The sequence below is a fragment of the Oncorhynchus mykiss genome, chromosome 15 (genome assembly GCF_013265735.2).
Source record: "Oncorhynchus mykiss isolate Arlee chromosome 15, USDA_OmykA_1.1, whole genome shotgun sequence".
Classification (NCBI taxonomy): domain Eukaryota; kingdom Metazoa; phylum Chordata; class Actinopteri; order Salmoniformes; family Salmonidae; genus Oncorhynchus; species Oncorhynchus mykiss.
Window position 1 is genome coordinate 65,164,579 of NC_048579.1, and position 17,411 is coordinate 65,181,989.

The following is a 17,411-nucleotide window of genomic DNA, read 5'->3' on the forward strand; positions in this document are numbered from 1 at the left end:
AGATGAGAGAAAGAGAGAGAAGGGACTGTGAGACATGCCGGTAAGGGAGCCAGGTAGAGACGGGCTGTTTAATTGAAATACCCTCCTCGTCCTCCTGCGCAAGGTCATCCGGGCTGGAGGTGGCGCTGTGGTCCTCCTCATAGTCCCTGAATACATCTGATGAGGACACCAGACCAGGACTCTTTCAGAGGCCACCACATCACACAACTACACTGGGGGACATTATGGTCCCTGAACACATCTGATGAGGACACCAGACCAGGACTCTTTCAGTGGCCTCACAGGGACACGGCAGAGACCACCACGTTAAAAGTCCTTTAATAGAGTTGACTGTCTATACCCTCATACCATGGGTAATGTCCTACCAACATACTAAGATCCCCAACCGACACTTTCACAAAGAAGGATTTACATGTGATGATGGTGATTAGGGCTGTGACCAACCTACACATACACCCTGCCGTCGCACCAGACAGAATAGATGTTACATCTTCCTGTACTGTTGTGCTTTAGTCCCAGACTGTCTGTCTGTATTGGGTACAAACAGGAAAGCTATTGATCGTGTCTGGGTTTGTTTATAAAAATGGAAATTCACCACAGCCACTAAGGTAGCTGCTGAATAATGTTTAGAGAGTAAATATGGATCCCAAATGCTACCCTATTCCCTATGGGTCTCTGTGAACCCTGGACAAAAGTAGTGCACTACATGGGGAATAGGGTGCCACTCGGGACACCGCCTAGATAAAGGGGCTCGCTGTCTGTCCCTGCTGGCGGTTGCTAGGCTGGGGGGTTGCCATGGCGACTTTATCTGCGTGGGAGCAGAGAGAAAGTAGTCCCTACCTTTGGTGTATCTATTCAGTTTATTTAAACTCCACAAGGACATTGTATTAGGTGGTTATTGTACTTTGACAAGACAGTCTCACAAACCGGACAGCTATTGATCCTCTGTAGCTCAGTTGGTAGAGCATGGCGTTTTCATCCTTTTGGATAAAAGTCTTCGCTTAATGGCATTTATTGATTAACTGGCCAACTTGCCCTGGCGACAGAGTGGGAGAACAGAGAAAAAGTAGTCCCTACCTCTGAAAGTAGAAAGTAGTCCCTACCTCTGAAAGTAGAAAGTAGTTCCTACTCCTGGTGTAACTGTTCAGTTGTTGTCCCAGACTCCATATGGGTATAAATAAGGTGGTTATTGTAATGTTACAAGACAATCACAACAGTGTGTGGTGGAGCAGAGAGAAAGTAGTCCCTACCTCTGGTGTCCTCCTTGGGGATGTAGTACAGGAACTTGCCGGCGGGGTACTCTGCAGCGCGGCGATACCACACGGGGAAGTGGTCCATCGTAAAGATGTTCTCCTTGTCCGACGGAGACAGGAATTTCCTGTGAGGGGTCAGAATTGGGTGTAACACCGATACAAAATATTACTTATTGATTTAAGTAATCAATCAAATATATAAAAAAACATTTATGAGCATTTGTAAACATCTATAAGCATTTAAAAGGCTTTTTAGTGAAAGCTTTCATAAAGTGTTGCCAAAATGTTGAAATCAAGAAGCCAGTGCAGAGCGAGGAAGGCAGGCTGGGATCTACAGGATTATAATCTACTGTCTTGGTCCTAGTTAAAATGATCTACAGGATTATAATCTACTGTCTTGGTCCTAGTTAAAATGACCTGCAGGATTATAATCTACTGTCTTGGTCCTAGTTAAAATGATCTACAGGATTATAATCTACTGTCTTGGTCCTAGTTAAAATGACCTACAGGATTATAATCTACTGTCTTGGTCCTAGTTAAAATGATCTACAGGATTATAATCTACTGTCTTGGTCCTAGTTAAAATGACCTACAGGATTATAATCTGCTGTCTTGGTCCTAGATAAAATGACCTACAGGATTATAATCTACTGTCTTGGTCCTAGTTAAAATTACCTACAGGATTATAATCTACTGTCTTGGTCCTAGTTAAAATTACCTACAGGATTATAATCTACTGTCTTGGTCCTAGTTAAAATGACCTACAGGATTATAATCTACTGTCTTGGTCCTAGTTAAAATGACCTACAGGATTATAATCTACTGTCTTGGTCCTAGTTAAAATGATCTACAGGATTATAATCTACTGTCTTGGTCCTAGTTAAAATGACCTACAGGATTATAATCTACTGTCTTGGTCCTAGTTAAAATGATCTACAGGATTATAATCTACTGTCTTGGTCCTAGTTAAAATGATCTACAGGATTATAATCTACTGTCTTGGTCCTAGTTAAAATGACCTACAGGATTATAATCTACTGTCTTGGTCCTAGTTAAAATGATCTACAGGATTATAATCTACTGTCTTGGTCCTAGTTAAAATGACCTGCAGGATTATAATCTACTGTCTTGGTCCTAGTTAAAATGATCTACAGGATTATAATCTACTGTCTTGGTCCTAGTTAAAATTACCTACAGGATTATAATCTACTGTCTTGGTCCTAGTTAAAATGACCTACAGGATTATAATCTACTGTCTTGGTCCTAGTTAAAATGACCTACAGGATTATAATCTACTGTCTTGGTCCTAGTTAAAATGATCTACACGATTATAATCTACTGTTTTGGTCTTGGTTAAAATGATCTACAGGATTATAATCTACTGTCTTGGTCCTAGTTAAAATGATCAACAGGATTATAATCTACTGTCTCGGTACTAGTTAAAAGCTTTAACTAAACCAAAGTAGATAATTTTAAGATTGTTCTATACATTAGTTGGGGTCTATATCAGCTTCAATATGAGGTCCTAAACCTGGCATGAAAGGTCATCATTATAGTTGTAGCTGCGTGGGCTAATATAGTCCAAATGTTTGGGGTAAATTGAGCCAATGATTGAGCCAATGGCAAGTTGAGCAAATTGAAGGGGTTTCTTGCCGTGTGTAATGCAAGGCATTATCGCTGGGATAGGATCTACAGGATTATAATCTACTGTCTTGGTCCTAGTTAAAAGCTTTGCTTCTGCAAGGGATAGAGATGCAGAAGCCGGTCCATTGAAGCTTGCTTTTTGCAACAAAAATAAACCTTTAAGACCAAAATGAACCAAAATCAGGTAATTTTCTGTCATGTACTGACTTGGAGAAGACCTTTGGTCTGGAAACACAGGAGTTGGGAGGGTCACAGGTCACAAGAAGGGGTCAGGGGTACATGGTAAAATACAGAGAGTTAGCCAGATTCAGAAAGAAACCATGTCAGAAGAACAATTGTTGTTGAAGCAGTGTGTAGAGGGGAGAGGGGGGTAAATTGAGCCAAAGAGGTAAATTGAGCCAAAGGGGTAAATTGATCCAAAGGGGTAAATTGATCCAAAGGGGTAAATTGAGCCAAAGGGGTAAATTGAGCCAAAGGGGTAAATTGATCCAAAGGGGTAAATTGAGCCATGTGGTAAATTGAGCCAAAGGGGTAAATTGAGCCAAAGGGGTAAATTGAGCCAAAGGGGTAAATTGATCCATGTGGTAAATTGAGCCAAAGGGGTAAATTGAGCTAAAGGGGCAAATTGAGCCAAAGGGGTAAATTGAGCCAAAGGGGTAAATTGATCCATGTGGGAAATTGAGCCAAAGGGGTAAATTGAGCCAAAGGGGTAAATTGATCCAAAGGGGTAAATTGATCCAAAGGGGTAAATTGAGCCAAAGGGGTAAATTGAGCCAAAGGGGTAAATTGAGCCAAAGGGGTAAATTGATCCATGTGGTAAATTGATCCAAAGGGGTAAATTGAGCCAAAGGGGTAAATTGATCCAAAGGGGTAAATTGAGCCAAAGGGGTAAATTGAGCCATGTGGTAAATTGAGCCAAAGGGGTAAATTGAGCCAAAGGGGTAAATTGACCCAAAGGGATAAATTGAGCCAAAGGGGTAAATTGAGCCACCTTTGTTTCTAGGAAACAATACACCACATGAATCATTTAACCAAATATTTAGGAAGAGGTCTTCATTTCATGGAGTCAGTGAAGGAAGAAACCACATGGGAAAAGGGGTAAGGAAGTTACAATAGGTCAAAAAACCAGACTTTCCCCAAGTCAAATGAATGTGTTGTTATACAGTAGGTTTCATAATGCTGGTATCTAAAACTAAGTAGATCGTTTTAGGATTGTTCTATACATCAGTTGGGGTCCATATCAGCTTCAATATGAGGTCCTAAACCTGACATGAAAGGTCATCATTGTAGTTGTGTGGACTAATATAGTCAAAATGTCTGCCTTGGGGTAAATTGAGCCAATGGCCATGAGGTAAATTGAGCCAATGGCCATGAGGTAAATTGAGCCAATGGCCATGAGGTAAATTGGGCCAATGGCCATGAGGTAAATTGAGCCAATGGCCATGAGGTAAATTGAGCCAATGGCCATGAGGTAAATTGAGCCAATGGCCATGAGGTAAATTGAGCCAATGGCCATGAGGTAAATTGAGCCAATGGCCATGAGGTAAGTTGAGCCAATGGCCATGAGGTAAATTGAGCCAATGGCCATGAGGTAAATTGAGCCAATGGCCATGAGGTAAATTGAGCCAATGGCCATGAGGTAAATTGAGCCAATGGCCATGAGGTAAATTGAGCCAATGGCCATGAGGTAAATTGAGCCAATGGCCATGAGGTAAGTTGAGCCAATGGCCATGAGGTAAATTGAGCCAATGGCCACGAGGTAAGTTGAGCCAATGGCCATGAGGTAAATTGAGCCAATGGCCATGAGGTAAATTGAGCCAATGGCCATGAGGTAAGTTGAGCCAATGTAAGTGTTTTCTTCCCAGGCGTAATGCAAGGTACTATCTCTGGGATATGAGGTAACAACAGGGCCTGGGTTAAAAGTGATTACAAATCACAAAGTGTTTGTTAGGTATGAAGCCTGTGTTAAAAGAGCTTACAAATCACAAAGTGTTTGTTAGGTATGAAGCCTGTGTTAAAAGAGCTTACAAATCACAAAGTGTTTGTTAGGTATGAAGCCTGTGTTAAAAGTGCTTACAAATCACAAAGTGTTTGTTAGGTATGAAGCCTGTGTTAAAAGAGCTTACAAATCACAAAGTGTTTGTTAGGTATGAAGCCTGTGTTAAAAGTGCTTACAAATCACAAAGTGTTTGTTAGGTATGAAGCCTGTGTTAAAAGTGCTTACAAATCACAAAGTGTTTGTTAGGTATGAAGCCTGTGTTAAAAGAGCCATAAAAAGACACACAAAAAAAGCAATTGTGACGAATTGTGTTTAAGAAATAAAGATAAGACATGGTTTTAAAATGGTAGTGGTAATATTCTGTACAGACATTTGTAGATGGCTTAATTTACCCTGTCCTGCAGACAAGATATGTTTACTGTAACTTTCTTTCCTATGACAGAGTGATGCTGAATGTAAAGAATGTCTCATCTTACCCCACTCTCCTCTACTGTATTGGACAACCTAGATGCCCTGACCAGAGGAGGCTGCTGAGGGGAGGACGACTCATAATAATGGCTGGAAGGAGCGAATGGAATGGCCTCAAACACATGGAAACCGTGTGATTGATATATGTGATACCATTCCACTAATGTCGCTCCAGCCAGTACCACAAGCCTGTCCTCCCCAATTAAGGTTCCACCAACCGCCAGTGGACCCGGCAGTACCTTCATCACCCACTAGAGGGCCATGATAGTCCACAGGAGCATATTTCTGAATGTAATATCAATTCAAGGGGCTAAAGGTAATATCAATTCAAGGGGTAATATCTCCACAAAAGAAACAACACAAACACGTCCCTCAGCAATAAGAGCAATAACCCGGCCATCCCTGTCCACCATCCCTGTCCACCATCCCTGTCTACCATCCCTGTCCACCATCCCTGTCCACCATCCCTGTCCACCATCCCTGTCCACCCTCCCTGTCCACCATCCCTGTCCACCATCCCTGTCCACCATCCCTGTCCACCATCCCTGTCCACCATCCCTGTCCACCATCCCTGTCCACCATCCCTGTCCACCCTCCCTGTCCACCCTCCCTGTCCACCATCCCTGTCCACCATCCCTGTCCACCATCCCTGTCCACCCTCCCTGTCCACCCTCCCTGTCCACCCTCCCTGTTCACCATCCCTGTCCACCATCCCTGTCAACCATCCCTGTCCACCATCCCTGTCCACCATCCCTGTCCACCATCCCTGTCCACCATCCCTGTCCACCCTCCCTGTCCACCCTCCCTGTCCACCATCCCTGTCCACCATCCCTGTCCACCATCCCTGTCCACCCTCCCTGTCCACCCTCCCTGTCCACCATCCCTGTCCACCCTCCCTGTCCACCCTCCCTGTCCACCATCCCTGTCCACCCTCCCTGTCCACCCTCCCTGTCCACCATCCCTGTCCACCATCCCTGTCCACCATCCCTGTCCACCCTCCCTGTCCACCCTCCCTGTCCACCCTCCCTGTCCACCATCCCTGTCCACCCTCCCTGTCCACCCTCCCTGTCCACCAGCGCTGTAAGAGGGACTCTCCATTTTGCAGAGTCGGCAAGTACGTTTTCAAAACAAATTTCAAATCAAACGCATGGGTCCCAAATGCTACTCTAATCCCTTTATAATACACTACTTCTAAACCAGAGTCCATATATAATACACTACTTCTAAACCAGAGTCCATATATAATACAATACCTCTAAACCAGAGTCCATATATAATACACTACCTCTAAACCAGAGTCTATAGGGCCTATATAATACACTACTTCTAAACCAGAGTCCATATATAATACACTACCTCTAAACCGGAGTCCATATATAATACACTACCTCTAAACCAGAGTCCATAGGGCCTATATAATACACTACCTCTAAACCAGAGTCCATATATAATACACTACTTCTAAACCAGAGTCCATAGGGCCTATATAATACACTACTTCTAAACCAGAGTCCATATATAATACACTACCTCTAAACCAGAGTCCATATATAATACACTACCTCTAAACCAGAGTCCATAGGGCCTATATAATACACTACCTCTAAACCAGAGTCCATATATAATACACTACCTCTAAACCAGAGTCCATAGGGCCTATATAATACACTACCTCTAAACCAGAGTCCATATATAATACACTACCTCTAAACCAGAGTCCATAGGGCCTATATAATACACTACCTCTAAACCAGAGTCCATATATAATACACTACCTCTAAACCAGAGTCCATATATAATACACTACCTCTAAACCAGAGTCCATATATAATACACTACTTCTAAACCAGAGTCCATATATAATACACTACCTCTAAACCAGAGTCTATAGGGCCTATATAATACACTACCTCTAAACCAGAGTCCATAGGGCCTATATAATACACTACTTCTAAACCAGAGTCCATATATAATACCCTACCTCTAAACCAGAGTCCATAGGGCCTATATAATACACTACCTCTAAACCAGAGTCCATATATAATACACTACCTCTAAACCAGAGTCCATATATAATACACTACCTCTAAACCAGAGTCCATAGGGCCTATATAATACACTACCTCTAAACCAGAGTCCATAGGGCCTATATAATACACTACCTCTAAACCAGAGTCCATAGGTCCTATATAATACAATACCTCTAAACCAGAGTCCATAGGGCCTATATAATACACTACCTCTAAACCAGAGTACATAGGGCTTATATAATACACTACCTCTAAACCAGAGTCCATATATAATACACTACCTCTAAACCAGAGTCCATAGGGCCTATATAATACACTACCTCTAAACCAGAGTCCATAGGGCCTATATAATACACTACTTCTAAACCAGAGTCCATATATAATACACTACCTCTAAACCAGAGTCTATAGGGCCTATATAATACACTACCTCTAAACCAGAGTCCATAGGGCCTATATAATACACTACTTCTAAACCAGAGTCCATATATAATACACTACCTCTAAACCAGAGTCTATAGGGCCTATATAATACACTACTTCTAAACCAGAGTCCATATATAATACACTACCTCTAAACCAGAGTCTATAGGGCCTATATAATACACTACCTCTAAACCAGAGTCCATAGGGCCTATATAATACACTACCTCTAAACCAGAGTCCATATATAATACACTACCTCTAAACCAGAGTCCATAGGGCCTTTATAATACACTACCTCTAAACCAGAGTCCATATATAATACACTACCTCTAAACCAGAGTCCATAGGGCCTATATAATACACTACCTCTAAACCAGAGTCCATATATAATACACTACCTCTAAACCAGAGTCCATAGGGCCTTTATAATACACTACCTCCAAACCAGAGTCCATATATAATACACTACCTCTAAACCAGAGTCCATATATAATACACTACTTCTAAACCAGAGTCCATATATAATACACTACCTCTAAACCAGAGTCTATAGGGCCTATATAATACACTACCTCTAAACCAGAGTCCATAGGGCCTATATAATACACTACTTCTAAACCAGAGTCCATATATAATACACTACCTCTAAACCAGAGTCCATAGGGCCTATATAATACACTACCTCTAAACCAGAGTCCATATATAATACACTACCTCTAAACCAGAGTCCATAGGGCCTATATAATACACTACCTCTAAACCAGAGTCCATAGGGCCTATATAATACACTACCTCTAAACCAGAGTCCATAGGTCCTATATAATACACTACCTCTAAACCAGAGTCCATAGGGCCTATATAATACACTACCTCTAAACCAGAGTACATAGGGCTTATATAATACACTACCTCTAAACCAGAGTCCATATATAATACACTACCTCTAAACCAGAGTCCATAGGGCCTATATAATACACTACCTCTAAACCAGAGTCCATAGGGCCTATATAATACACTACTTCTAAACCAGAGTCCATATATAATACACTACCTCTAAACCAGAGTCTATAGGGCCTATATAATACACTACCTCTAAACCAGAGTCCATAGGGCCTATATAATACACTACCTCTAAACCAGAGTCCATAGGGCCTATATAATACACTACCTCTAAACCAGAGTCCATAGGGCCTATATAATACACTACTTCTAAACCAGAGTCCATATATAATACACTACCTCTAAACCAGAGTCTATAGGGCCTATATAATACACTACTTCTAAACCAGAGTCCATATATAATACACTACCTCTAAACCAGAGTCTATAGGGCCTATATAATACACTACCTCTAAACCAGAGTCCATAGGGCCTATATAATACACTACCTCTAAACCAGAGTCCATATATAATACACTACCTCTAAACCAGAGTCCATAGGGCCTTTATAATACACTACCTCTAAACCAGAGTCCATATATAATACACTACCTCTAAACCAGAGTCCATAGGGCCTATATAATACACTACCTCTAAACCAGAGTCCATATATAATACACTACCTCTAAACCAGAGTCCATAGGGCCCGGTCAAAAGTACTGCCCATATGGAATAGGGTGACTCAGTCAGTCTCCAGGCTGATATCTTCAGACCCATCAAACACAGAGCCTCCTAATGGACCCTGTAGACACTCTAGACATACACCTGTTAAGGTCAACAAAGAGCTGCTGGCCCACAACTCCCCCTCACAGAGGAGAATTACACAATGAGTAACGGGAGCAATCAGATGACTGATAGCTAGTGGGATTATGTTGCGGTGTCAGTCACTCTGAGCCTAAACCCTGCCTGGCAAGAGGGCACTGCCAGGGAAGAGTCCTGAAGAGCCCTAACAAGGACAGTTACTGGAGAGATAAGAGTCTCTCTGAGAGTAGAGTACGCTATAGAAAGACAATTCAGTTTCTACAGACAGACTGAATAACAGAGTAGAGTAGGCTACAGACAGACTAGTCAGTTTCTACAGACAGACTGAATAACAGAGTAAATCTCCTTTTGGCAGGTAGTGGTTTATAGCCATCCTGCTACAGTCATGGTATCTTCTGACTGTTATACTGTACAAAGGACTCACTCACTCACTCACCCACCCACCAACTCACTCACTCACTCACCAACTCACTCACTCACCAACTCACCCACCAACTCACTCATCCACCCACCCACCCACCCACCCACCCACCCACCCACCCACCCACCCACCAACTCACTCACCAACTCACTCACCCACCAACTCACCCACCCACCAACTCACTCACTCACTCACTCACTCACTCACTCACTCACTCACTCACCCACCCACCAACCCACCAACTCACTCACCAACTCACCCACCCACCAACTCACCCACCCACCAACTCACCCACCCACCCACCCACCCACCCACCAACCCACCAACTCACTCACCAACTCACCCACCCATAATAAATGTAGCCACCTATGTACAGCAGAGACAACCCAGTAAAACAACAGATGACAACCCAGTGTGTTTCAGTACTGTAGGTAACCCAGTGTGTTTCAGTACTGTAGGCCTGACTTACTTGGCAACACGTTTCTCAATGCCCACGTATCTGGTGACCCTCATCAGACCAGACCGGGTGCCCAGGAACGCAGTCTCCACCCCCTCGTCCATGCTGAACACACAGAGGAGAGACAAGGAGGGGCAGTAACACTACAGCTGATAACCAGACATACATTCAAATCTAAACAAGGATGTAGAACATGTATCAACAGATAATAAATATGGGATATATTGGCAACATGGTATGTTACAGCACTGTTACAAACCCAGATGGAGTATAGTAGTCTGGTAGTATAGTAGTCTGGTATGTTACAGCACTGTTACCAACCCAGATGGAGTATAGTAGTCTGGTAGTATAGTAGTATGGTATGTTACAGCACTGTTACCAACCCAGATGGATAGAACATCATGTCTGTCTGTAGTATGGTAGTATGGTAGTGTGGTAGTATGGTAGTGTGGTAGTATAGTAGTATGGTAGGGTGGTAGTGTGGTAGTATGGTATGTTACAACAATGTTACCAACCCAGATGGATAGAACATCATGTCTGTCTGTAGTATGGTAGTATGGTAGTGTGGTAGTGTGGTAGTGTGGTAGTATGGTAGTATGGTAGTGTGGTAGTATAGTAGCGTGGTAGTGTAGTAGTGTGGTAGTGTGGTAGTGTGGTAGTATGGTAGTATGGTATGTTACAGCATTGTTACCAACCCAGATGGATAGAACATCATGGCTGTCTGGTAGGACTCTCCTTGTGACCACAGAGAGTGCTGGTACTGTGCAAGTGTAGTGTAGTAGTGTGGTAGTGTGGTAGTGTGGTAGTGTAGTAGTGTAGTAGTATAGTAGTGTAGTAGTGTTGTGTAGTAGTATGGTAGTGTGGTAGTGTAGTAGTGTAGTAGTGTGGTAGTGTGGTAGTGTGGTAGTGTTGTATAGTTGTATAGTAGTGTAGTAGTGTGGTAGTGTGGTAGTATAGTTGTATAGTTGTATAGTAGTGTAGTAGTGTGGTAGTGTGGTAGTGTGGTAGTGTTGTATAGTTGTATAGTAGTGTAGTAGTGTGGTAGTGTGGTAGTATAGTTGTATAGTTGTATAGTAGTGTAGTAGTGTGGCAGTATAGTTGTATAGTTGTATAGTAGTGTAGTAGTATGGTAGTGTGGTAGTGTTGTAGTATAGTAGTGTAGTAGTATAGTTGTATAGTAGTGTAGTAGTGTAGTAGTATAGTAGTATGGTAGTGTAGCAGTGTAGTAGTATGGTAGTGTAGTAGTATAGTTGTATAGTTGTATAGTAGTGTAGTAGTGTAGTAGTGTGGTGGTGTGGTAGTGTAGTAGTGTAGTAGTATGGTAGTGTAGTAGTATAGTTGTATAGTTGTATAGTAGTGTAATAGTGTGGTAGTGTAGTAGTATAGTTGTATAGTTGTATAGTAGTGTGGTAGTGTGGTAGTGTAGTAGTGTAGTAGTATAGTTGTATAGTTGTATAGTAGTGTAGTAGTGTGGTAGTGTAGTAGTATAGTTGTATAGTAGTGTAGTAGTGTAGTAGTGTAGTAGTATAGTTGTATAGTTGTATAGTAGTGTAGTAGTGTGGTAGTGTAGTAGTATAGTTGTATAGTTGTATAGTAGTGTAGTAGTGTGGTAGTGTAGTAGTATAGTTGTATAGTTGTATAGTAGTGTGGTAGTGTGGTAGTGTAGTAGTATAGGTGTATAGTTGTATAGTAGTGTAGTAGTGTGGTAGTGTAGTAGTATAGTTGTATAGTTGTGTAGAAGTGTGGTAGTGTGGTAGTGTGGTAGTATAGTTGCTGGTACTGTGCAAGTGTAGTGTAGTAGTGTGGTAGTGTGGTAGTGTGGTAGTGTAGTAGTGTAGTAGTATAGTAGTGTAGTAGTGTTGTGTAGTAGTATGGTAGTGTGGTAGTGTAGTAGTGTAGTAGTGTGGTAGTGTGGTAGTGTGGTAGTGTTGTATAGTTGTATAGTAGTGTAGTAGTGTGGTAGTGTGGTAGTATAGTTGTATAGTTGTATAGTAGTGTAGTAGTGTGGTAGTGTGGTAGTGTGGTAGTGTTGTATAGTTGTATAGTAGTGTAGTAGTGTGGTAGTGTGGTAGTATAGTTGTATAGTTGTATAGTAGTGTAGTAGTGTGGTAGTATAGTTGTATAGTTGTATAGTAGTGTAGTAGTATGGTAGTGTGGTAGTGTTGTAGTATAGTAGTGTAGTAGTATAGTTGTATAGTAGTGTAGTAGTGTAGTAGTATAGTAGTATGGTAGTGTAGTAGTGTAGTAGTATGGTAGTGTAGTAGTATAGTTGTATAGTTGTATAGTAGTGTAGTAGTGTAGTAGTGTGGTGGTGTGGTAGTGTAGTAGTGTAGTAGTATGGTAGTGTAGTAGTATAGTTGTATAGTTGTATAGTAGTGTAGTAGTGTGGTAGTGTAGTAGCATAGTTGTATAGTTGTATAGTAGTGTAGTAGTGTAGTAGTGTGGTAGTATAGTTCTATAGTTGTATAGTAGTGTAGTAGTGTGGTAGTGTAGTAGTATAGTTGTATAGTTGTATAGTAGTGTAGTAGTGTGGTAGTGTGGTAGTATAGTTGTATAGTTGTATAGTAGTGTAATAGTGTGGTAGTGTAGTAGTATAGTTGTATAGTTGTATAGTAGTGTGGTAGTGTGGTAGTGTTGTAGTATAGTTGTATAGTTGTATAGTAGTGTAGTAGTGTGGTAGTGTAGTAGTATAGTTGTATAGTTGTATAGTAGTGTAGTAGTGTGGTAGTGTGGTAGTGTTGTAGTATAGTTGTATAGTTGTATAGTAGTGTAATAGTGTGGTAGTGTAGTAGTATAGTTGTATAGTTGTATAGTAGTGTAGTAGTATGGTAGTGTAGTAGTATAGTTCTATAGTTGTATAGTAGTGTAGTAGTGTGGTAGTGTTGTAGTATAGTTGTATAGTTGTATAGTAGTGTAGTAGTGTGGTAGTGTAGTAGTATAGTTGTATAGTAGTGTAGTAGTGTGGTAGTGTGGTAGTATAGTTGTATAGTTGTATAGTAGTGTAGTAGTGTGGTAGTGTAGTAGTATAGTTGTATAGTTGTATAGTAGTGTAGTAGTGTGGTAGTGTTGTATAGTTGTATAGTTGTATAGTAGTGTAGTAGTGTGGTAGTGTAGTAGTATAGTTGTATAGTTGTATAGTAGTGTAGTAGTGTGGTAGTGTGGTAGTGTAGTAGTATAGTTGTATAGTTGTATAGTAGTGTAGTAGCGTGGTAGTGTAGTAGTATAGTTGTATAGTTGTATAGTAGTGTAGTAGTGTGGTAGTGTAGTAGTATAGTTGTATAGTTGTATAGTAGTGTGGTAGTGTGGTAGTGTTGTATAGTTGTATAGTAGTGTGGTAGTGTGGTAGTGTAGTAGTATAGTTGTATAGGTGTATAGTAGTGTAGTAGTGTGGTAGTGTAGTAGTATAGTTGTATAGTTGTATAGTAGTGTAGTAGTGTGGTAGTGTAGTAGTATAGTTGTATAGTTGTATAGTAGTGTAGTAGTGTGGTAGTGTGGTAGTATAGTTGTATAGTTGTATAGTAGTGTAGTAGTGTGGTAGTGTGGTAGTATAGTTGTATAGTTGTATAGTAGTGTAGTAGTGTGGTAGTGTGGTAGTATAGTTGTATAGTTGTATAGTTGTATAGTAGTGTGGTAGTGTGGTAGTGTAGTAGTATAGTTGTATAGTTGTATAGTTGTATAGTAGTGTAGTAGCGTGGTAGTGTAGTAGTATAGTTGTATAGTTGTATAGTAGTGTAGTAGTGTGGTAGTGTGGTAGTATAGTTGTATAGTTGTATAGTAGTGTAGTAGTGTGGTAGTGTGGTAGTATAGTTGTATAGTTGTATAGTTGTATAGTAGTGTAGTAGTGTGGTAGTGTAGTAGTATAGTTGTATAGTTGTATAGTAGTGTGGTAGTGTGGTAGTGTTGTATAGTTGTATAGTTGTATAGTAGTGTAGTAGCGTGGTAGTGTAGTAGTATAGTTGTATAGTTGTATAGTAGTGTAGTAGTGTGGTAGTGTGGTAGTATAGTTGTATAGTTGTATAGTTGTATAGTAGTGTAGTAGTGTGGTAGTGTAGTAGTATAGTTGTATAGTTGTATAGTAGTGTGGTAGTGTGGTAGTGTTGTATAGTTGAATAGTTGTATAGTAGTGTAGTAGCGTGGTAGTTTAGTAGTATAGTTGTATAGTTGTATAGTAGTGTAGTAGTGTGGTAGTGTGGTAGTATAGTTGTATAGTTGTATAGTAGTGTAGTAGTGTGGTAGTGTAGTAGTATAGTTGTATAGTTGTATAGTAGTGTAGTAGTGTGGTAGTGTGGTAGTGTGGTAGTGTTGTATAGTTGTATAGTTGTATAGTAGTGTAGTAGTGTGGTAGTGTGGTAGTATAGTTGTATAGGAGTGTAGTAGTGTGGTAGTGTGGTAGTGTTGCATAGTTGTATAGTAGTGTAGTAGTATAGTTGTATAGTTGTATAGTAGTGTAGTAGTGTGGTAGTGTGGTAGTGTGGTAGTGTAGTAGTGTAGTAGTCTAGCAGTGTAGTAGTGCTGTGTAGTAGTATGGTAGTGTTGTAGTATAGTAGTGTAGTAGTGTAGTAGTGTTGTAGTATAGTAGTGTAGTAGTGTAGTAGTGTAGTAGTGTGGTAGTGTAGTAGTCTAGTAGTGTAGTTGTATAGTAGTGTGGTAGTGTAGTAGTGTAGTAGTGTGGTAGTGTTGTAGTATAGTAGTCTAGTAGTGTAGTTGTATAGTAGTGTGGTAGTGTGGTAGTGTTGTATAGTTGTATAGTTGTATAGTAGTGTAGTAGCGTGGTAGTGTAGTAGTATAGTTGTATAGTTGTATAGTAGTGTAGTAGTGTGGTAGTGTGGTAGTGTAGTAGTATAGTTGTATAGTTGTATAGTAGTGTAGTAGTGTGGTAGTGTAGTAGTATAGTTGTATAGTTGTATAGTAGTGTAGTAGTGTGGTAGTGTGGTAGTGTGGTAGTGTGGTAGTGTTGTATAGTTGTATAGTTGTATAGTAGTGTAGTAGTGTGGTAGTGTGGTAGTATAGTTGTATAGGAGTGTAGTAGTGTGGTAGTGTGGTAGTGTGGTAGTGTTGTATAGTTGTATAGTAGTGTAGTAGTATAGTTGTATAGTTGTATAGTAGTGTAGTAGTGTGGTAGTGTGGTAGTGTGGTAGTGTAGTAGTGTAGTAGTCTAGCAGTGTAGTAGTGTTGTGTAGTAGTATGGTAGTGTTGTAGTATAGTAGTGTAGTAGTGTAGTAGTGTAGTAGTGTTGTAGTATAGTAGTGTAGTAGTGTAGTAGTGTAGTAGTGTGGTAGTGTAGTAGTCTAGTAGTGTAGTTGTATAGTAGTGTGGTAGTGTAGTAGTGTAGTAGTGTGGTAGTGTTGTAGTATAGTAGTCTAGTAGTGTAGTTGTATAGTAGTGTGGTAGTGTGGTAGTGTAGTAGTGTAGTAGTGTAGTAGTGTGGTAGTGTGGTAGTGTAGTAGTATAGTTGTATAGTAGTGTGGTAGTGTGGTAGTGTAGTAGTGTAGTAGTCTAGTAGTGTAGTAGTGTTGTGTAGTAGTATGGTAGCGTGGTAGTGTTGTAGTATAGTAGTGTAGTAGTGTTGTGTAGTAGTGTGGTAGTGTAGTAGTATGGTAGTGTGGTAGTGTGGTAGTGTAGTAGTGTAGTAGTATAGTAGTGTAGTGGTGTGGTAGTGTAGTAGTCTAGTAGTGTAGTTGTATAGTTGTATAGTAGTGTAGTAGTATGGTAGTGTGGTAGTGTAGTAGTGTAGTAGTGTAGTAGTATGGTAGTGTGGTAGTGTTGTAGTATAGTAGTGTAGTAGTGTTGTGTAGTAGTGTGGTAGTGTAGTAGTATGGTAGTGTAGTAGTGTGGTAGTGTAGTAGTCTAGTAGTGTGGTAGTGTGGTAGTGTAGTAGTGTAGTAGTATAGTAGTGTAGTAGTGTTGTGTAGTATGGTAGTGTGGTAGTGTTGTAGTATAGTAGTGTAGTAGTGTTGTGTAGTAGTGTGGTAGTGTAGTAGTATGGTAGTGTGGTAGGGTAGTAGTATGGTAGTGTGGTAGTGTGGTAGTGTAGTAGTATAGTAGTGTAGTAGTGTTGTGTAGTAGTATGGTAGTATGGTAGTAGAGTAGTGTGGTAGTGTAGTAGTATGGTAGTATGGTAGTGTGGTAGTGTAGTAGTATGGCGGTGTAGTAGTGTGGTAGTGTGGTAGTCTGGTAGTATAGTAGTATGGTAGTGTGGTAGTGTAGTAGTATGGTAGTGTGGTAGTGTAGTAGTGTGGTAGTATTGTAGTATAGTAGTATGGTAGTGTGGTAGTGTGGTAGTGTAGTAGTGTGGTACTATGGTAGTGTGGTAGTGTAGTAGTATAGCAGTGTGGTAGTGTGGTAGTGTGGTATTGTAGTAGTATGGTAGTGTAGTAGTGTGGTAGTGTGGTAGTATGGTAGTATGGTAGTATAGTAGTATGGTAGTGTAGTAGTATAGCAGTGTGGTAGTGTGGTAGTGTGGTAGTGTGGTAGTGTAGTAGTATGGTAGTGTGGTAGTGTGGTAGTGTAGTCGTATAGCAGTGTGGTAGTGTAGTAGTGTAGTAGTATAGTAGTACCGTAGTGTAGTAGTATGGTAGTGTAGTAGTATAGTAGTGTAGTAGTATAGTAGTACAGTAGTATAGTAGTATAGTAGTATAGTAGTACAGTAGTACAGTAGTATCGTAGTGTAGTAGTGTAGTAGTGTAGTGGTGTGGTAGTGTAGACGTGTAATAGTATAGCCGTGTAGTAGTGTAGTGGTGTGGTAGTGTAGTAGTGTAGTAGTATAGTAGTACAGTAGTACAGTAGTATAGTAGTACAGTAGTATCGTAGTGTAGTAGTGTAGTAGTATAGTGGTGTAGTAGTATAGCAGTGTAGTAGTGTGGTAGTGTACTAGTGTGGTATTGTATTATCCATGGTAATTACCCAGATGGGTTGAGCATCAATGCTGTCCAGTAAGCCTCCATGGGGGCTGTGACCACAGCATCAAACAGAGTCTGTCTCAACAGTTCCTCATCACCTATAGACCATGAAT

At 40.7% G+C, this 17,411-nt stretch overlaps 1 protein-coding gene across 1 annotated transcript in view; it reads right to left on the reverse strand.

The window, feature by feature from the left end:
• The window catches only part of LOC110513258 (voltage-dependent calcium channel subunit alpha-2/delta-4-like), a 78,281-nt gene that overhangs the window by 11,196 nt on the left and 49,674 nt on the right, over window positions 1-17,411 (reverse strand). Inside the window, exons 20-22 of the mRNA XM_036945553.1 lie at window positions 17,303-17,396; window positions 10,412-10,504; window positions 1,251-1,378 (exon numbers count right to left, since the gene is read on the reverse strand). Of these exons, the coding sequence (XP_036801448.1) occupies window positions 1,251-1,378; window positions 10,412-10,504; window positions 17,303-17,396 (315 nt within the window). The remainder of the gene's footprint in view (window positions 1-1,250; window positions 1,379-10,411; window positions 10,505-17,302; window positions 17,397-17,411) is intronic.